The 22,495-nt window shown below is 44.1% G+C and overlaps 1 protein-coding gene and 1 pseudogene across 1 annotated transcript in view; both read right to left on the bottom strand.

Moving 5' to 3' along the window:
• ITGBL1 (integrin subunit beta like 1) overlaps positions 1 to 22,495 on the bottom strand; it is a 230,615-nt gene that overhangs the window by 13,827 nt on the left and 194,293 nt on the right. The window contains exon 8 of the mRNA XM_055542966.1: positions 19,186 to 19,302. Coding sequence (XP_055398941.1) covers positions 19,186 to 19,302 — 117 coding nt within the window. The remainder of the gene's footprint in view (positions 1 to 19,185; positions 19,303 to 22,495) is intronic.
• Positions 13,982 to 14,100, bottom strand: LOC129624838 (uncharacterized; annotated as a pseudogene).

Raw genomic sequence — 22,495 nt, 5'->3', positions numbered from 1 at the left:
CCATTCTGCCTTGACCATTTGCTCTGGCAGGATCTTCAAGAGTAAACGCATTCCATCTGCCTCCTCCTATACTCAGGTCTGCCCAAGGAGGGGTTGGTGGCCAATATTTAATTGCTTGCAATTAATTATTAAGACTTATAGAACCTAACTACCCATGAATGCAGGTGATGGCTTCCCATAACACATGAGCATCTGGAAGTGAATCAAAAGCAACTGGGAGGAAAATTTGAGAAAGACCTGGATTAACAGGCCTATTTCTTGTCCTTGAACTGCATCTCACCATAGCCCATTTAGTCAAGCATTATCATCATTTTATAGTCAAGAACCTAAGGCTTGGAGAGATTAAATAGTTCAGTTCAGTTCAGTCACTCAGTCATGTCCAACTCTTTGCGACCCCATGGACTGCAGCATGCCAGGCCTCCCTGTCCACCAATAACTCCTGGAGTTTACTCAAACTCATGTCCATTGAGTCAGTGATGCTATCCAACCATCTCATCCTCTGTCATCCCCTTCTCCTCCCGCCTTCAATCTTTCCCAGCATTTGGGAAGGGTCTTTTGAAAAGAGTTTTTTCAAATGAGTCAGCTCTTCGTATCAGGTGGCCAAAATATTGGAGTTTCAGCTTCAACATCAGTCCTTCCAATGAACACCCAGGACTGATCTCCTTTAGGATGGACTGGTTGGATCTCTTACAGTCCAAGGGACTCTCAAGAGTCTTCTCCATCACCACAGTTCAAAAGCATCAATTCTTCGGTGCCCAGCTTTCTTTATAGTCTAACTCTCATATCCATACATGATTAAATAATTTTGCCTCAAATCACAAAACCATACAGGATTAGAACCTGACTCCAGTTTTCCCTAATTTCAGTGTTTCCTCATTTTCCACATGTCACAATGCCTATACCTTTCATTATGGAAAATAAACCTTGACTACTAGACTTCCCTGGTGGTCCAGGGGTTAAGAATCTGCCTGCCAATGCAGGGGACACGGGTTCTATCCCTGATCTGAGAAGATTCGACGTACACCTAAGGCTGAGCACCGCAACTACTAAGCCTGTGCTCCAGAGTCCAAGCTCAGCAACGAGAAGCCAGCACAGTGAGAAGCTGGTACAGTCCAACTCGAGAATAGCCCCTACTCGTCACAACTAGAGAAAGCCTGAGCAGCAACAAAGACCCAGCACAGACACTAAGGAAATAAAGATTTTTTAAAAAATAGAGTATAACTCTTAAAAAGCCAACAGACAATGACTATCAATTTGAGACATCTAGGAGAATTTTCTTAATCCCTGTCTTTTTAAATAGCTGCATAATGTAAGGTATACATTTGACATGTGTGGGTACTTCCCTTTTAAAAAGTCTCTCCTAAGTTGGTTTTCATGACACTGAACTTGCCTTATCCTTTCAACACTCCTCCTTTGTCGATTTATTCCTCTACTTTTTGCCTGACCAGATCAATGTAGGAATCCCCTGATTGTCCATCATCTTCTTTCGTCTATCATCTCTCTCTTGAAAAATTCATCAAATCATAGGATTTTAGCTAACCACAACGATCCAGCCCTTAAATCTCTCCTAAGTTCCACACTTGGGATTTCACACATTGTGTTCTACTAACATCCAAAAGCTACCTGGAGACCTGTAGACATAATTTTCTTTCTAAAAGCTACTTTTCTGTATAGCCCACCCATTCAAGCAGCCCAGCTCTTCTTCTGGTCAACCAGTTCAAAATGTTTTGGATCATATTTCAATCTCTCTCACCCTCCTCATCTAAGAAGTTGCCAGATTCTGTTGAAACAACCCCCGAAATCTGCACTCATAAGACTATCAGAGGGCTTCCCAGGTGGCGCTTGTGGTAAAGAATCCATTGGTAAAGAACCCATCTGCCAATGCAGGCGACGTAAGAGATGCCGGTTTGATCCCTGGGTCAGGAAGATCCCCTGGAGGACGGCAGGACAACCCACTCTGGTATTCTTGCCTGGAGAATCCCCATGGACAGAGGAGCCTGGCGGGCTATAGTCCCTAGGGGTGCAAAGAGACGGACATGACTGAGCAACTTAGCAGGTACACGCATCACCATCAGAAACCTTTGAGAAACCTTCGATCATGTCTTCCTCCAGTGTTCTGGCTCCCAGCTTCCTATAAAACAACTCTACTCACGACATAGCTTTGAGATCTAGGACTATGTGACTCCCTAATGCTAATGGGAAGAAGTTCACCCAGTCTAACCTTCTGTGTCTTAGGTTCCTAAAATAGAGCCCCAGCTGCTTCTCCAACCTTACTTCCTATCCCCTCCATACACTTTCTGATCCACTCATCCTTCCCTATGTAGCTCTGGGGTTTTCCTGACTTCATGACTTTGCCAAGACAGGAATCTACTCTATACAACCAAATCCTGCTGAATTTTCAAAGCAAGGGGCAATGACTGCCTCTGGAAGATTTTTCTAATATCCCCAAGTGAAATTCATCTTCTCTGAATTTCTACACCATATTATTTTTCAACTCTATGGTGTAACTTTTTTTCTTCCACCTTGTGATATGCAGTTATGTATCAGATAAACCTGTTACCTGACAGAACTCTTTGACAGAAAGAATCACTTCTGATAAATCACTGTAGTCTTCAGAGTACCAAGTACTCTGCCTTATACACAGGGGATCCTCCAAAAACACTTGTAGAGTGAGGTTTTTTCCAACAAAATTCTCTTATCTTTTTCCCACAAATTCCAACTGACAATCATAAACTGAATCCAGGACATGTTTGCAGGTCATCTGGTTAATAACTGGTTGTTCAAAGTCAACCGACAGCTCTTAGATGGCTCTGTTTTACTATGTCCTGTAGAGTGGAATGAAGTTAGCAAATCTGTGTAAGAGTTACATCCTCAAGTAACAGTTGAGGTAACATGGAACTGAGTCCATCTTGACTTCCCCAATAAAACAAAAGTCTACTTAAAGTGAAGTCTACTTTAGAAGTTCAGAACAAGTTATCCACCTTTAATGTGTATGTATATGAAAGCTGCTCAGTTGTGTCTGATTCTTTGTGACCCCATGGACTGTAGCCTGCCAGGCTCCTCCATCCATGGGATTCTCCAGGCCAGAATACTGGAGTGGGTTGCCATTTCCTTCTCTAGGGTATCTTCCCGACCCAGGAATGGAACCCAGGTCTTTCGAATTGCAGGCAGACTCTTTATGATCTGAGCCACCAGGGAAGCACCTTTGGAGGCAGATAATGTGTGGTGAGAAGAAGGAGGAGGAGGAGGAGGAGGAGAAGAAAGAGCTTTTAGTACCAATCTCACGAAGCTATGGACTTTTCAAATGTTTATGTTTCTTACTGACTCTGGGTGAGTAAGCATTACCATCATTTCACATAAATGGAACAATTTAATCTCTATGGCAGAGAAAGACACTCTGCTCTTGATTTAGGATATTATTGAGAATGAATAAATGGCTCCTCACCACAAGTAATTTAATATATAATTTACATGCAAGGAAATAGGAGATCGTTTTTCATTTATTAGCTTATTTATCACACTCTTCCATATAGTCAGGTTGGCATCTTGCCCAGACAATGGTCAAAATGCATTGGATTTAAAAGTGAGAGTCGCTCAGTCGTGTCCGACTCTGTGATCCCATGGACTAAACAGTCCATGGAACTCTCCAGGCCAGAATACTGGAGTGGGCAGCCTTTCCCTTCTCCAAAGGATCTTCCCCACCCAGAGATCGAACCCAGGTCTCCCACATTGCAGGCGGATTCTTTACCAACTGAGCTACAAGGGAAGCTCAACGGTATTTAAACGTTTTGCCATTTACATGACTTCTCTTTATTCAAAAAACTTTTAAAGCTTTTAATACTATCTTCTTTCTAAACTAATAATTTGGTCATCCATTCAAAAACTTTTTTCTTGTGCACCAGGTATTGTACCAGCTCCACTCTTAGGGGCTTACAGTCTACTGGGAAGAAAACAAATAACAACGTGGGAACAAATACACTTGAGCTATGGAAGAATTAAAGAGGGTGGTGGTAGATTTGGCAGAGAGAACATTATTAACTGGAGGAATCAGCTCTCTGACACCCATGGGCTGAGAAGGAGCTAGACAGTCAATGTTCTGGAAAAACAAATGAAAATTCCCAGAATAAGAAAGAGCTGGCATGTTATAGGCAGTGGGGGAAAAAACGTCGGTGTATTTGAAGAATAATGAGGAAGAAAAAATGGAAAAAAAAAACAATAAAGTTGGAGAAATATTTAGGAATCAGAACATAGCAAATTATTCATCCTTGGTAAGGCATTTAGATTTTATTCTAAGAGGAAGGGGAAATCATAGACAGGTGTTATGCAAGACAGTGATGTGTTATAATTTACAGTTTGCAAATACATTTTGGCAACTGGGTGGGAGAGATTCTGGTATGTTGGGAAGCGGTGAGGATGGGGAAAGTGAGAGGGTGTTGCAGAGCCCAGGCGAAGGGTGATGCAGGCTTCAACAAGGCTGATGCCAATGCCGACAGGGAGAGCTGGCTGAAATCTCCTTTGATGGGGGTACCTATGGCACTTGCTGCTGGATTGTACGTGGCAGGTGAGGGAGAGAAAGGCCAGGTTCTCTAACAATGCAGCCTAATAGATAATGGAACTGCAGGAGGGAGAGCTGAGAGCAGAACATCAGCTCCGTTTTGAACCTTGTGTGGCTGAGATGCTCTTGAGACAAACAAGGAGAGGTCAATAAGCAGCTGACACAGATCTGGCATTTGAGGACAGTCAGCACCAGGGCTGTCCATGCTGGAGTCTCCCAAAGGAGATGGCATTTAAAGCTTCGGAAGTCAATGAGCCCACTTAGGAAGAAGTAAATCTTGAGAAAATCTGATATTTATGGTAGGGTAGAAAGGAGAAGCCAGACAAGTAGGATTATCCAGGAAAGGAGGAGAAAAATATGATTATGTTGTCTTGTAAAATAACAAGAATATTTCGTAAAGGAGACCTACTGAGTGGAATCATACTGAAAGTCAGTTAAAAACAAAAAAGATGATAAAAACCACAAGAGTAGTTTCAGTCAACTTTTGCCAGATCTGCACTATTCTTTTGACCCAGGCCAGTGTGTGGAACACCCAGGGGTGGCAGAACTGGGAGAATAATCTATTCACATTCAGGGAGAACGGCATCTCTGCTTGGGGGATTCACAGTGATGTTATCCGTGATTTGCGCATGCATGTTCAGTCGCTCAGTCATGTCCGACTCTTTGCAACCCCATGGACTGCAGCCCGCCAGGTTCCTCTGTTCATGGGATTTCCCAGGCAAGTATACTGGAATATGTACCATTTCCTACTCCAGGGGATCTTCCGGATCCAGGGATCGAACCTGTATCTCCTGTATTGGCAGGTGGGTTCTTTAACCACTGAGGCACCAGGGAAGCCCTATCTATGTAATAAGCGTGTAACAGATCATTCTAGAACCTGTAGGGAGAACCAGCCTAATGAAACATTTGAAGTCTACTAAATCTGCCTTCACTTGGCTTCCTAAGTCTTCATACAGGTGAGTAATTTTCCATTTGATTTTCATTTGCAAGGCCATTCACCCTCTCCTGGCATCTGGCAGACCCTCCCCCCAACCCCACAACCATGATTTTTCTTTCTATTCTCTTCCCTTCGCCTACACCAAAATATCACCAAGAACGTTCTGGATGTGTGTTGTCCAATGTAGTGATCACTAATCAGCGTGACTATTTATTAAAGTTCAGTGAAATTTACAATTCAGTTTCTCAGCCGCGCTAGTCACATTTCAAGTGTTTAACAGCCATACACGGCCAGCGGCTACTGTGTTGAAAAAGGCAGATATGTAACAACATTCCCATTATCTTTGAAAATACTCCTGAGCAGTGATGTTCTAGACAATGACACTTCCAATGAATCCATTGGCTCTGAGACACACTTTCTTAATACACTGTAAAGATGGTGCTCAATTAAGTAACTGACCCACATGAATGGATCTAATTGCATCAGCTACTATTAATACATACTGTCTGCCCAATACTCTTTTCACCTTGTTAATAATAGGAGGACCTTCATTTTTTTCATGGAGATGCTGATATGTTCATCTGGAAAATATTTGATTACTCAGGCTCCTTTTGACCTAGAGTTGCCCTTAAGACTTAACTCTATTAAGTGAGATAAAAAAGAAAATCTCTTGGGTAAAGTTTCCAGGAAAGCTATTGTCATCCAAAGAAAATGAGACAGACTCAGCTAGCACATATCCTTTGCCCTTTGTCCTATTCTTTTCCCTTTCTTCTTTCCTAAAAGATGGGCACAACAGGAGGTTTTCAATGGGCATGAAAGGGCAGAGTGGGAGGGAAGAGAGAAGGTGTGTGGGACGTTGATGGCTCTCAGGAAGTCACCCTGCCATCCATCCAACCCTGAAGTGACAACCTGCAGGCTTATTTGCATCATTACTTATCACTGAACACAGTCCTAACTAGCTGTATAGTCAGGCCACTCAAGATGGCTGTTTCCTTGCTCTCTGCATATTCCCTGCTCAACCAGTCTCTGCTTCACTCATATGACCGTCCGATCCTCTTAATTATACACTTAGTCAGTAACGGTTTATGTGCTTGCCTCTTGCCCCAGCCACTGGTCTCTCTGGTAACGATGAGCCAGCGTGATCTCAATTCCCCCTGTAAATGCTAAGCTCCTCCTCCCTGGAGTACCAAAGATTGCTGCCATGTCCTGCCACCTGCCATATGACGGGTGGGGTGTCGCTCCAGGAACTTTTGTTGGGGACTTGCAAGATTCTCTTGTCCAGGGGCTACCCTGATGGTCCAGGGGTTAAGAATCCACCTTGCAATGCAGGAGACTCAGGTTTGATCCCTGACCAAGGAACTAAGATTCTACATGCTGCAGGGCAACTAAGCCAGCTCATTGCAACTACTGAGCCCAGGACACGTCAGACGTCCCATCAGCCGCAACTAAGACCCAACACAGTCAAAAATAGACACATAAACATATAAAAAACAACTCCCTGTCCAATAATCCACTGATGTCTCTGCTGCTGTCTCCAGGCTGGGCAACTACAAGGCCTGCAGGCTGGCAGGGTGCCTCCCAACACTGGCACACGTACAAGCTCAGGAAAGGGGTTTGCGGTTTTAAGATGTAATTCAGAGACAAGGACACAATCACAATGCCACTCAGATCGTCCAGCTAAGAAAGGCGTGGCCTGAGTCAGTGGTCTGGACCGTCAACATACGTCCAGGAGCGCCTGGGGGGCGGGGCGCAGGTGTTACTGCCGTCATACTCTCAGGCTGCCTGATCATCTTCAAATTGCAGCTATGAACCAAAGAATTCCTAGAAGAAGTGTGAACTGATTGTGTAATTAAGAGGTTGGTCTTCATTATCTTTTCTTGTTTCTTAAATTGGACTCATGGGCTCATTCCAGGAGCTGCGAGGAAAAAGGAAAGCAGTAAGCAGTCCACTTCTTCTTCTCATCCTGGATATACGGAGTACCAGAGGGAGTTCTCCAGTTAAGCTTGAAAGTGAAAGTGTGAGTCCCTCAGTCGTGTCTGACTCTTTGCAACTCCATGGACAGTAGCCCACCAGCCTCCTCTGTCTGTGGAATTCTCCAGGCAAGAATACTGGAGTGGGTAGCCATTCCCTTCTCCAGGGGATCTTGCTGACTCAGGGATTGAACCCAGGGCTTCTGCATTACAGGTAGATTCTTTACTGTCTGAGCCACCAGCAACAATTAAACATATAAGAGCCAACACATAGATATATTTTCCTTATGAAATCTTAAAGTCAAGTGTCACTAAAATACAAATACATCCCAGGGACTATCACTCCAGCCAAAGCTTTTTTTCTCAGTAGTGAGATCTGATTAAAAAAAAAAAATCCATGCATGTGTAGATCACATAATATTTTTGTCATTAATAGAGAATTGAGAAGGTCCACATCAGTCTACGATCACTGAACACTGCTTGTTGCCATTCAGTCACTAAGTCATGTGCAACTCTTTTGCGACTCCATGGACTATATAGCTCGCCAGGCTCCTCTGTCCATGGGATTTTCCAGGCAAGAACACTGGAGTGGGTTGCCATTTTCTTCTCCAGGGGATCTTCCTGACTCAGGGATCGAATTTGGCAGGTGGGTTCTTTACCACTGAACCATCACTTTGCTCACCAGTTTGATTAAGTGAGACATAGTCTTCGTGCTGACTCTCTCTGTGCCAGTCACTCTCATGACTCTCATTTTCAGGTTGTAATTTTGGTGTGATCCAAACTGAACTGCTTAAAATTATGCAATTGCTTACATTCACCTTTAGGAATGCTTGCTAACTGATGCCAGCCTACCAGAATTGGTTTAATCACTTGCAGTGTTATTGTTGGTACTTGTCGGTGCTTAGCCATCTAGTTGTGTCTGACTCTTTGTGACTCATTTGGCCACAGCCTGCAAGGCTCCTCTGTCCATGGGATTTCCCAGGGAAGAACACTGGAGTGGGTTGCCATTTCCTTCTCCAGGGGATCTTCCCAACCCAAGGATCGAACCCACATTTCCTGTGTCTCCTGCATTACAGGCAGATACTTCCCCTGTTGAGCCATGGGGGAAGTCCTATTTTTGTTGTAAAGGCGGATGGACATCATTGCCTGTTAGTTCTCACGTGCCCCCTAAGTAGGTTGACATTATTTGGAGTTTTACTTGTTTGCAGAATGCTCAGGGAGTCCCAGCTTTGGAGTCAGGGATCCAAATTTTGATCTCTGGCCACACATTAGATATGTGGGCTTCTCGTCCAGCCCTCCAGGTGCAAGGTCAGAGATACTATGACCAGGGTCTGGCAGTGAACTGGGAAAATTACCCAGATTAGCGATGTCAGTTTTGCTTTTTGAAGCCACACCAGAGGGATGATGCTAGTGAGCTTCACGCATGCCTCACGGTAGGATTTGTTCTCCATGGGCTGCAGCGTGATGTTGTTGTTTGGTCGCTAAGTCACGTGTGACTCTTTGCGACCCTATGTATGGACTGTAGCATGCCACGCTCCCCGGTCCTTCAGTATCTCTTGAAATTTGTTCAAATCCAAGTCCACTATGTGAGTGATGCCATCTAACCATCTCATCCTCTGTTGTCCCCTTCTCCTCCAGCCCTCAGTCTTTTCCAGCAACAGGGTCTTTTCCAATGAATCAGCTCTTCACATCAGGTGGCTCAAGTATTGGAACTTCAGCTTCAGCATCAGTCCTTCCAGTGGGTATTCGGGGTTGATTTCCTTTAGGACTGGCTACAGGATGTGGAAACTAAATTCTTTGAACAAAGTAACTGCCACTCCTTCTTCTAGGCACAGAACTGCTGGTTTATATGACATCAACTTCCTAAACATTCTGTAGTTGGTGCTTCAAGAAATCTAAAACAGATGTATTTGGGACTTCCTTGGTGGTCTAGTGGCTAAGACTCTGTACTCCCAATCCCCTCTGTGAAGAAAGCATTCTCTTTTTTTCAATAAATGGAGACAAAGATACAAAAAAAACATAGTCTCCTCCACCCATCTGACTGCTCAAACCAGAAACTTGTGAGTCACTCCACAAGTCACCCTGCCCCTCACTCATGTCTTTCAATCATGAATATCCATAAACAGGAATTTTACTCCCGGGGTGGGGTGGGGGGCACTCTTGTCAGGTTCAACTAAACATTTAGATCGACAATTGACACTGGTCTCCTTGGAGGTATGTGGGATGGGACAGGAACCACATCCTGTCAGCTTTCCTCTCCATGGGCATCCTTACAGCAGTTCATGAGGATAAACAGCTTTATACTGCAGTCTGGGGATAACCTTTTCTTCAGGTTAATGCAGTTCAGATGCCTGGAGATGAACTCCACATTGCACAGATATTGAGGCTTCTCTGGCTTAGAAGTCTTATGCCCCATAGGAGCCCAAAATCTCTTCCAATGATTCCTTAAGCATAGCTTCCAGAAAATTCTCAAGAGACATGCCTATTGGCTGAGACACAACACTCACATAAAAGCGTGGCCTTCCCATAAGACTTTCACAGTTCATTCTTAATCCCTCCCAATCTAGTTGAAATTTATCAGCCATAGGTCACATTGCCATGAGCCACGTGGCCTGGTTGGCATCCACCATACTTATCTGTTTCCGGGGAGCTGGAGGAGGGGTCTAAGAGAGGGCCGTGTCCCCTGCAGTGAGTCGAAGGTTTCAGGAGCCTGTCGTCATGTTGTCTCTAGTATGTTATCCAATACATCACAGTTTTTCCATCCTTACTGTCCTCCATCTAGCTAACCTGCCTGCATCTCTCACCAGGACTCATCTCCTAAAATCACATTTACCCAGCAACCCTACACACACGCACTCCTCCCAGCAATCCAGACCTCGCCTGGCAGCCAGGGATACTTGGTAAACAGAGTGATCGTGCTATTGTCTTGTTTAAACGCTTCTGTGGTTTCCGATCAGTCTTTCAGTGAGAGTGAAAGTCACTCAGTCGTGTCTGACTCTGTGACCCCATGGACTATACAGTCCATGGAATTCTCCAGGCCAGAATACTGGAGTGGGTAGACTTTCCCTTCTCCAGGGGGCTCTTCCCAACCCGGGGATCAAACCCAGGTCTCCCACATTACAGGCGGATTCTCTACCAGCTGAGCCACAGTAAAGGCTTTCAAATCAACAACATGTTTACAAAATCTATCATATTCTGTCCTCTTTGTTATCTTATCATCTATCACACAGAGCTTCTCTTTGGTTCTCAAAAATTCCTTGACCATGTCATCCTCTCTTTCTGCCATATGCCTGAGCACACTTTGTTCTGTGACTCCTGGGTCAATCCACCTCCCCTCATCCGGCTAAATATTATGATCTGATTACCAAATGTGATGGTCATGATGTTTAGCTGATTAATACATTTCAAGCACATATTAGTTCCCCTCTCTGGTGGCTCAGACTGTAAAGAATCTGCCTGCAATGCAGGAGACCTGAGTTAAATCTCTGGGTTGGGAAGATCCCTGGAAAGGGAATGGCTACCCACTCCAGTATTCTTGCCTGGAGAATTCCATGGACAGAGGAGGCTGGGAGGCTACAGTCCATGGGGTCGCAAAGAGTCAGACATGACTGAGCAATTAACACGCACACACAAGCACATATTAGGCATCATATAGTTTTGACCAGATATGAAGGCATTCGCGAAGTCGTCTGTAGCCTCCAGTCTATGCCAAATCCCCTATCATGTATCTTTTCATTGAATTAGTGCTTCTCCTTTCAGACCATCTGCCTCACTGTCCTTTCTTTGTCAATGCCACCCTTCAAGTGTGACCATCAACTCTAATAGATTCATCATGAAATCCCCAGTGCTGGCTAACAGTGGGGGCTCAATAATATTTCCTGAATTAAAAAAGAAATAAATGATTATGTCAGTTTCAACCATGCAGAATATGGAGGAATTTCCATATTGGAAATAAGTAATTTGAATTTGAAGAGTATGAAGCCAGGAGGGATTGATGCTAAGAAATCATCTTGGGAGACAGTGACCTTAAGAGAAAACAGGAAAAGCTGAGGTTATGCAAGGGCAGCAAACAGCAGAAAAGACATCCAAAGGCAATTTATAGGGAAATGCTAAGATTTATTGGCAGGCTCTGAGTGCTTCCCCCAGTGGCTGATAAAGAATCTGCCTGCCAAGCAGGAGATGTGGGTTCGATCCCTGGGTTGGGAAGATCCCCTGGAGAAGGGAATGGCAACTCACTCCAGTATTCTTGCCTGGGAAATCCCATGGACACAGGAGCCTGGAAGGTCATGGGGTCACAAAAGAATTGGACATTACTTAGCAACTGAACAAAAACAACAGCTTCCTTCTGCCTCTGAGAGATAAGATAAAGTGATTACGAGAGAAGAGAGAGAAGAAACGGGGTAAGGTGCTTCTGAGGCCCAGGGAGAAGACCATGTCAAGAGGAATCGAAAGCAGAGTAACCACGACCCTATGCTAAAAAGTGGCCATGCAGAATGAGAACTGCATGGCACCTCAGATTTGGGCAACGGGGAACTATGAATAATCCCAGAGAGTCAGTTAGGCAGAATGGTGGGAGACAGAGCAAATTTCCATGGGTTAAAGATTAAACCAAGATGGGACTTCCCTGGTGGTCCAGTGGTTAAGAATCCACCTTGCTACGCAGGGGACACAAGTTCGATCCCGTGTCGGGGAACTAAGATCCCACGTGCCATGGAATAACCGAGCCTGCAGGCTACAACTACTGAAGCCTGAGCACTCTGGAGAGCTGGCGCCACAACGAGGGGGCCTGTGTGCCTCCAGGAAAGACTCCACACTTCACAACCAAGTCCTGCTGCAGCCAAGCAAATGAATATACATTTTTAAAAGTAAACTAAGTGTTCTGCTTAAAAGTCAGTTTCAAACAAAAATGTTTAAAAAATAAAAAAGACTGAACCAAGAGGAATGCAACCAGACAGGTCAGAGGTAAAGGTGTCTAGGAGAAATTACAGGCATGCTTGTGTCTGACAGGCAGTGATGGTCATTACATGGACAAGTATGCAATGAGTATTTGCTGACTTAATTATGTGCTATATACATGATGGGATAATATGAAATAAGATAATCTTTTCTTATGATAATGGGTATTTTCAGGAATACAGAAACTGGCAATGCATGTGGTGGTTCGAACCTTAAGGGCCAGAGTCATCTTATTTGTGTTACTTCATGCTTGCAAACCCATGAGATGCTTCCCTCTAGGTACCCTGCTGAGTAAGAGCCACTAAAAACACTCCTGAGATGCATGTGGCCACTTTGATTTGGTAGCTCAATGTCAAGTGTGAGGATAAAGACGGCTTTATGCAAAGAAAAAAGGAGACAGTTATCATTCTGAGTAAACTGTTATAAAATGGAATTAATAAGCAAACATGAGTTCTGGTCTATGTCCCATAGTTTACTGTAATCCACAGCATAAACTCCACCTGAACTGGTTCTGTCTTTCATCCTTTATATGTGTATATAACACTAATGATGGGCTTCCCAGGTGGCGCTCGTGGTAAAGAATCAGCCTGCCAATGCTGGAGACATAAGAGATGTGGGTTCGTCCCTGGGCTGGGAAGATCCCCAGAGAAGGGCATGGCAACCCACTCTAGTGTTCTTGCCTAGAGAATGTCATGGACAGAGGAGCCTGGTGGGCTTCAGTCCATAGGGTCGCAAAGAGTCAGACACGACTGAGGTGACTTAGCACACACACAACACTAACGGCAGTAAGATCTATATCTACATGTGACACATGTGCTGGATACGACCCTGAGTGCTTTATATGCATTAACTCATTCACTCTCACAATAACCCTCCAAGATACATATAATCATCTTTCATTGGTAAGAGAAGTGGGATATGTAAATTGCCTCGGGTTATATTAGGAATAAGTGGCTGGCCAGGGTTGGAACCAAGGGAGCCTCATGTCTGTAGACTTAACTGACGTTATAATTTGCCATTTATATTTCTAAACAGCAAATTACATTTACATAAATGTTTGTGAAGGGAACTTGTGGTCTCCTTATCAATGGGTCTAGTATGCCATATATTTTAATACTGGAATTACTCTATGTTCAAACTTGTTAATTAGCAGCATGTCCCTTGTAATTTCTTTCCAGAGAACAGCAGAGAAAAAAAATGAAATTCAAGGGACTTCCCTGGTGTTCCAGTGGTTAAGACTCCATGCTTCTAAGCAGGGGGACATGGGTTTGATCCCTGGTCAGAGAAGTAAGATCCCACATGCTGCCAGGCGCAGCCAAATAAGTAAATTAATTAAATTCAAGATTATAATAGTCAGTGTTACTCATTCAGTCATGTCTGACATTTTGTGGTCCCATGGACTATAGGCTGCCAGGCTTTTCTGTCCATGGGATTCTCCAGGCAAGAATACTGGAGTGAGTTGCCATTTCCTTCTCCAGGGGATCTTCCCGACCCCGGGATCGAACCCAGGTCTCCTGCATTGCAGGCAGATTCGTTACCATCTGAGCCACCAGGGCAGGCCAAAGCCTACAGCACTCGATCTTCCCAGGCAGTCTCCCATCCAAGTCCTAATCAGGCCCGACCCTGCTGAGCTTCCAAGATCAGATGAGATCAGGTGCGTTCAGGGTGGTATTGCCATCGCTGAGCTACCAGGGAACCCCTATAACAGTCAAGGCTCAAACAATTCCTTCCACAACTGTCTTAAAGAAATCATAATTTGAGGCCAAGTGCAAAACTCATGTGGGAGGTGATGTTTCCAGTGAGAATATGAATTACACTTGATTCTTATTATGAAGATTCATATTTGAGAACTTGCCTACTCCCTAAAATTTATTTGTATTCCTGAAATCAACACTCAAAAAGCTTTCCAGGGCATTTGAGAACACAGGGCAAATGGTGAAAAATGGAGGTGTGCAAGGTTCACACTCCCAGCGAAGGTCAAAGAAGGTCACGCTCTGCCTTCTTGACTCAGTTCTTCACTGAAGACCAGTGTTCTTTTCCCAGTATAGGTGGTGCTAGACTCTTCACATTTTTGCACCTTCCGTTGGTGATCTTGATGTTTTCGATGGCTCCCAAGTACAGTGCTTAAGTGCTAGCCAGTGTTCTTAAGTGCAAAAAGGCTGTGATGTACCTTAGGGAGAAACCTGTGAGCCAAAGCATCTTCATTCAGGCGTGAGTTACAGGGCTGCTGGCCATGAGCTCCATGTCAGTGAATCAACTATATGTGACCCAGTATGTCTTCACATAGAAACACACATGAAACAAGGTTACATACAGAATGGTTTTTGAAAATGCCAGGAGCAGAGGTGGGATCCTAGCTAGCCCTGTATTTCCCTCAAGAGTCAGTATTTGCCAACTCCCTGTTCATGGCACCTTTATAAACCATGTGTGTGTTAGCTGCTCAGTCATGTCTGATTCTTTGTGATCCCCTGGACTGTAGCCCACCAGCCTCCTCTGTCTATGGAATTCTCTGGGCAAGCATACTGGAGTGGGTTGCCATTCCCTTCTCTAGGGAATCTTCATGACCCAGGGATTGGACCTGGGTCTCCTTCATTGCAGGCAGATCCTTTACCATCTGAGCCATTATGGAAGCCCCTTTATAGATCATAGCCACCAGGAATACCAAGACTTGACTTATCTTATTGAGGAACACTTCCAGAGCCTCAGTGTGGATTGGAAATGATGTGCAGCATTTCTAGCTAGAAGTCACTATGGATACACATGAGCTGACCACTGATGCGGACATCTCCCCCTCTCCTGGAACTAACCTCCTCCAAACAGTAGGATTGAGCCACCATCATAGTAAAGATTCACAAGTGAACGAAAAGGAAAGCAAAAACACTACACACTGGAATGTGTACAGATGTGTGCATAGGCTCCAGTGCAAAATCTGTGCCAGAATGTAAGGATTCATGCTGTCACCTGGGGTGCAGAGCTCGGAGAAAGCAGGAGAAGGTAAGTGAAATTGATCGTCGTTATCCACAGACACCTTTTAAATTAACAGTATCATCCTAACCCCAATTCTCTCAAGGACGTTATTCGAATATCAAAGTGAAATTTAAGAGCAACCACATGGGGACTTCCGTGGCGGTCCAGTGGTCAAGAATCCACCTTCCAATGTGGGGGACATGGGTTCGATCCCTGGTCTGGGAACTAATATCTCACATGTCGTGAGGCAACTAAGCCTGCAGGTCACAACTACGGAGCCTGCATGCTCTGGAGCCCACGTGCTATAACTAGAAAGCCCATGTGCCACAACTAAGGCCTGATATAGCCAAATAAATATTTTTTTAAAAAGGAACAACAACATAAAATATTTTCAAGGGAAATTTCCAAGGTGTGTTTCCTTTACATACTTGAAAAGTGTTCTGAGATCCTTTGGTCAGTAAAACATGAAATTAAATGCACAGGTGATTTTGCAGAGTGGGTTGCTAACATTTAAGAAAAAGCACTGATAGAATCCATCCGGTTATACAGGTCAAAGATGCTATGCTTATCTGATTAGTGTGTGTCAGGTGCTAGCAGACACACCCAGTGGTATAGAATCTGCCTGTCAATGTAGGAGATGTCAGGGACTTGGGTTCGATCCCTGGGTCGGGAAGATCCCCTGGAGGAGGAAATGGCAACCCACTCCGGTATTTTTGCCTGAAAACTCCCATGGACAGAGGAGCCTGGCAGGGCTACAGGCCATGGGGTTGCAAAAGAGTCGGACACGACTGAGCGAGTACACACGCGGCAGGGCGCACAGAGGCAGCAGCAGCGTTTTCCCCAACCCTGAAACACATTCATCCTCGGGTAATTATATTCCGATATCATCTATGTTGGGGAAGATCGACCACCTAGGAATTAATCTCTAAATATGAGAGGAAGGATCTTGAAAATCATAGCCAAGGCTCTACCAGGAGAATAAAGATTATTAATAGATCAACACATCTGCAGCTACTGCCTAATCTACTGTGCTTCATCCTGCATACAACCAGAGAGAGAGTGGATTGGATGATCAGCAACATGTAGACCATGTCAAAGAATGAGAATCTGCACTTCAGAAAGGACAGACCACCTGGCAGGAGAGTTGGGGGCCCTTCTGCGGGGGTGTCCCAGCAGCACCATCCTTCCTGTTAAGATGACTTTCACTCAGCACCCCCTGAGGTTCTCTGCCCAGAGGTTTACTCCAGCCACCGAAGCCTGCTCTGATCAGGTACCTGTGGGACAGGCTGGATGTGGCCTGGGAATTAACGCCTCCTTGAAGCAATCCTCAACCCATGACTGATGATAGAATTGTGTGCTTTACTCGGACCTCTAGAGTTTCCTCCTCTGAACTGGGATGAAGCTCCAATTGACCGCAGCAGTAATTGGATTGATAGCACGGTCTTCATTGGCTGCCCTCTCCAATGTCACGTCTTCCCACTTTCCTACCAGTAACTCATTCCCTTTTCCACTAATCTCTCATGCTCACACATGCTCAGTCATGTCTAACTCTTTGTGACCCCATGGACTGCAGCCTGCCAGGCTCTTCTGTTCCTTGGATTTTCCTGGCAAGAATACTGGAGCAGGTTGCTATTTCTTCCTCCAGGGGATCTTCCCAACCCAGTGATGGAACCCATATCTCCCATGCCTCCTGCATTGGCAGGCAGATTCTTTACCACTCAGCCACCTGGGAATCCCTTCCAGTAGATGACTTGCATTCAAATCTTAATCTCAGATTCTGACTTCTCATCGTTTTTTTACAAAAATTCTAGTCTCTAGGGCAATTACATTTCTGATTGTATAGCATCAAGTAATTGATGTTTAGTTTGTACATTTACTGGTTTGGCTAATGGGAGTCAGTACCCCCCACCCCACCCCCAGGGCACAGACAACTCTGGGTAGATGGACAAAGTGGAGACATGGAGAGTCAAAAATTAAAAAACTATCACTGTGAGATGTTTTCTCATTTACCTAGTAAACATTTGATCTCATCTAACAAGAAGATATATAGATTCGTTTTATCTTGATTTCCTCCCCAAAGCTGGAGAGAAAGAGAGATTCATTGGGGGGAGGGGGATTCATTATTTTATGGGTATGCACATGTAACAGGTCTGTACTATATCAGGTACTTAATGACAACAATAAAAGGGACTATAGTCTGTTTAGATATTTCTGATGACTACTAGAAGTAAAGGGAAAATCTAAACTAAAAGAAATATTGACATAAAGTACACACAGTTGTATGTCACTCTGGGGAAAACTGTGGTTTAGCAAGAGATCTGTGAACTAAACTCCACAGCTCCTACCGTGGGTCTGGCACTTTGCAGAGATGGGACATTAACGCCTCAAACCTCACTCACTTTTCCATTTGTGAGACTAGGGTAGGAGGAACAATCTCTGAGGATGGCTGTCATGGGAACCGGGAGAGAGAAAACACCCGGCCCAACAGTTATTAAAAAGGGCCTTGTCCCTTGGTTCACAGAAAAAGGAAAGAGGAAAATACTTTTGGTGAAATTCCAAGTGTTTTATGGTTGGTTAGAGAGAGAGAGTTACTAGACAGCCATACGTGGTGGTCAGAAAGATGACAGAGATGGATGGTCAGCTCTCTTCACTTATATGTGCCTTTGGGGGCTTTCCCCTCAGTAACAATACCCAATTCATTATGGTAATTACCTTAAAGAGATAAAGTTATATTGTTTGTGTGATTCCATGTTTACCTCGATTGTCCTAGTAACCTGGGAGGGACCGTAATCAGCATGCACCTTCTACAATATGGATCTTTGCAAGACTGAAATGGAACCACAGTGACCCTCATCCCCTCCCCTGGATGAAGCTCAGGCAGACACTGGCACCATTCTATCCCTGTGACTCTCCTTTTTGCAGTATTACCTTTGTAACGACCCTCTATCTGCCTCATTCTTCCTTTATGTTGCTTGTCCCTGGTGGCTCGGACAGTAAGAAATCTGCCTGCAATGCAGGAGACACGGGTTTGATCCCTGGGTGAGAAGATCTCCTGGAGAAGGGAATGGCAACCCACTGCAGTATTCTTGCCTGGAGAATCCCATGGACAGAGGAGTCCATGTGGTTGCAAAGAGCTGGACATGACTGAGCAACTAAGAGTAACAAGCTTGTGTCTGGGTCTCAGATCCACTATGAAAACAGAGCATGTATCTCTTGTTACTGTGTAATTAACTTGGAGTGTATCTTACTGTTTGTTTGTTTGTTTTCTTTTTTCAAGTCTCGGGTGATACTTCCCGGATCAATTTTTATCAGTAGAATAATAAAAGCTGGAAACTGCTTGCTTGAAGCAAACCGTTTCCCTGTCTTCAGAGAATCTGGTTTAGTGTCTCTCTTCTTTTACTGATAGGACACTGTGTCCTTTCACGTACATACACACGGAATAAATTCAGAGTTCGAGGTCATTACCAACCGAGTTGTATATGACTAATTGTATAGGTCTAATTGTATATGTATATGCATATATGTATATGTTAATTGTGGAGAAGGGCATGGCAACCCACTCCAGTATTCTTGCCTGGAGAATCCCGGGGACAGAGGAGCCTGGTGGGCTACAGTCCATGGGGTCGCATGAGTCGTACACGACTTAGCGACTAAACCATCACCACCACCACTACCATATGCTAATTGTATATGGCTTTTTGTATATCTTCTTTTTAACAGAAAATTTTTTTTAAAGGAGAAGCAGAATAAGAAAAGCAGATAACGCAGGTTGCAGGCAGAGAGCTATGAGAATTGCTCACCTCCACAGACCACGCCGTCCAAGTCTTCACAGCGACGATCGTCACATTCACACGTCTTGCCATACACCCTGCTGTCTCCCGGCGGGTAGCAGGTGCACTTGCCACATTCACACTTACCTGCAAAACACACAGGGAAAACACACTCATTAGGAGACTCACGGAATCAGTAAGACTTTTCAGGAAAACAAGCATCTGATTAGACCCACACCTCCTGGATCAGTATCTAGTCTTTGTCTGCTAACAATTCAGCAAATACCTTCTCCTACATCCCTAAGGTCAAGCTGAAGGTCAAGCATAAATGCCAAGGAGGTTGAGCTGGAGCTGAAGCGACAACTCCTGGCTCGTAGGTGACTCCTGTTTTCTACTTTCCATGTTCTGTTTCATTCCTTTTTGAAGACTCATTCAGTGATGAAACTCCCTGGATGTTTCATATTCCACTATAAGGATACCATTTAACATAACTGAATCAATTTTATTTATTCTGAAACAATTTGAACTAATATGGTCATTAAAAAATATTTTTAATTTGGGTCTGTCTGCCACATAAGCAAAAAAAAAATCTCATGGACACATTTCAACCTGATATTTTGGTGCTGATTTGGTGTCAGTTTTTGAGTTCACCGAATTCATCTTAACATGGGATGTGGGTGAGAGTTCATGTCCTAAATATCCTTATTAACCTTGACTTAAAGTTTAAAAGTAGAAACTTGTTTTGGAATTGAGTTTGGTTCACAGTTTGGGAATTTCTTAATTATTTTCCTTATGACTTTCCTCATTATTTCCTGAGCTGTAACTATGCCTCAAACACTATAATTTCTTCAATTCCATCCTTTTGTGTTCATGATACCACACATGCACTAACATTATCACTATCATTTTACTAAACAGGAGATGGAGACATATTGAGGCCAAGTAACTTTCTCTGCTGAACCAGCTCTCAAGGGATAGATTCCAAATTTATATCTATTCCCATCATGCTTAAAGTTTGCATCTAAACATTTGGCCATATTGTGTCTTAATATATCATAACGGAGCTCCAGGAGGCTGTATGAGAAAGCACAGTTCTTTTTTTCTGAGGAATTGGGACTGGTTTGCCAGAAATTCAGCCGAGTGACTACTCCAAGACATCTGTTAACTCCCTGTCATTATCCCAGCCATCATAATTACACACCCACTGAAATGATCATAAGATACTTCAGGGCTGACCCTGCAATGTTGTTAGTCGTTCTGTTGCTGCATTTGTATCATGCTAAAGAAATTCTGAGCTGGGATATGATAGGAAAAAGAAAACTTAGTATTTAGAATCGTATCACTTCAGAGCTGTAATTAAAGATAGTCTAACACAGTGATTCATAATCTTTTCTGGCAGAAGTGGCAGGGCCATGGTCCCTTTGAGAATCTGATGAAAGATACAGCAATAGACAGTGCTGTTCTGGCCGCCCTTCAACCCGTCTTTCTACTTGGAGGCAGAGCTGAGTTCAGCAGGAGACACAGCCCTCTCCCTCCCGCAATGATATCCCCTCTTCCAGGGGACTGGTGGACCGAGCAGGGACACACCAGACACCCTTGGCCAGGGCTTGGATTCTTGAGGGTGAGAGCAAGGCTCGGGGACTGCGGCAGAGTGGCAAGTGCGACAGCACAGCCATGAGCCTCGGGGGCGTGGAGGCTGACGCTCCAAAGTGCCGGCTGGTTCGTGGCAGTGCCTTGCTTCCCTGGCTTGTTGTGTGAGCGAGCTGTCCAAGCTTGCACTCTGAGCCTAAGCCTTTGGAATACAATATTTTTTCATCTCAGTGAATGAAGTTGGTGACCTTTATTAGCAGTCAAGAACTCTAACTGGTAGACCCCGGATCTGTCCCTGGAAAAATATATACCAGCATGCGTTTATTTTTTGTAAAATGTCGTAAGGATCCATGAGTCTCTACAATTTATTTAAGAGACGAGGAAACTCAAGTACACTGAGGCTAAATGACTTGCCGAAGGTTAGCAAAGTAGACATTAGCCAGGTAGCCATGTTGGTGTTAGAACCCAGATTTTCTGAGCTGTGCATAATATTGCCTGCTCTGCATGAACACACTGGCCCTCTCATGGGTAGATGTGTGAATGACAACTATGATCCAGACTGTGGACAGAGGCAAACTACATACAGCGGCAGTGAGTGTGGTTGACGAGTCCACGGTAGACAGACGTGGGAAACACCAATCACACCATTCCTGAGACATAATCCACTCCCGGTAACCAGGGCAACATCAGTTCTTAAGTCTGAGGGTACATGTGTTTATGGTGACCATTTAATTAACATTTTGAGGCATATAATAAGTTTCCTGACTATGTATTACTGGTTTCTTTGACAACCATGAACGAACTACTGGCATATGTGTTTATTTTATTTTTCACTTGAGGAAGAATTAATTAATTTACTCAATATCTATTACTTAGTCATAGTTCAAAAGATTGAACACAAATATCTATCAGATCCACACTCATTAATAAAATTATGGTATATAAACAAAACAGAATATTATAGCATGTGAGGTTTTAAAAACTTTTTTTGGTTGCTCCTCACAGCACGTGGGATTTTAGTTCCCCAACCAGGGACTGAACCTGGGCCCTTGGCAGTGAGAGCTCAGAGTCCTAACCATGGAACCATCAGGGAACTCCCCATAGGGGGTTAAATTTCTACACTTCACTGGCCATATATTCTACAACTTTCTCTATAAAATTCAACCTAGTGTTCAATAGCCTATTTAAATTTAATCTCTCCATAAACCCTCCCTTGTCCTCCCTGATTAGTTTAGTCACCTGTCAGAAAGCAGTGTTCTCTCTAATCCCACAGTATTTAGTTCACACCATTAGTAGATCACTGAATGCAAGCTTTTTACTAAATACACGCTGAGCCCTACTCTAAGTAGTGATCTCTTTGTTTCAGGCTGTGGGTGGATTCATGCAGTGACAGACTTTATTTTCTTGGTCTCCAAAATCACTGTAGATGGTGACTACAACCATGAAATTAGAAGATACCTGCTTCTTGGAAGAAAAGCTATAACCAGTCTAGACAGCATATTAAAAAGCAGAGACATCACTTTGCTGAATAAGGTCTGCATAGTCAAAGCTAGGGAGAAGGCAATGGCACCCCACTCCAGTACTCTTGCCTGGAAAATCCCATGGACGGAGGAGCCTGGTAGGCTGTAGTCCATGGGGTCACGAAGAGTCGGACACTTACTGAGCAACTTCACTTTCACTTTCATGCATTGGAGAAGGAAATGGCAACCCACTCCAGTGTTCTTGCCTGGAGAATCCTAGGGACAGGGGA

Source organism: Bubalus kerabau, chromosome 12, assembly GCF_029407905.1.
Source record: "Bubalus kerabau isolate K-KA32 ecotype Philippines breed swamp buffalo chromosome 12, PCC_UOA_SB_1v2, whole genome shotgun sequence".
Classification (NCBI taxonomy): domain Eukaryota; kingdom Metazoa; phylum Chordata; class Mammalia; order Artiodactyla; family Bovidae; genus Bubalus; species Bubalus kerabau.
Note: the sequence above shows the minus strand (reverse complement) of the source record. Positions and strands in the feature narration are given on the sequence as shown.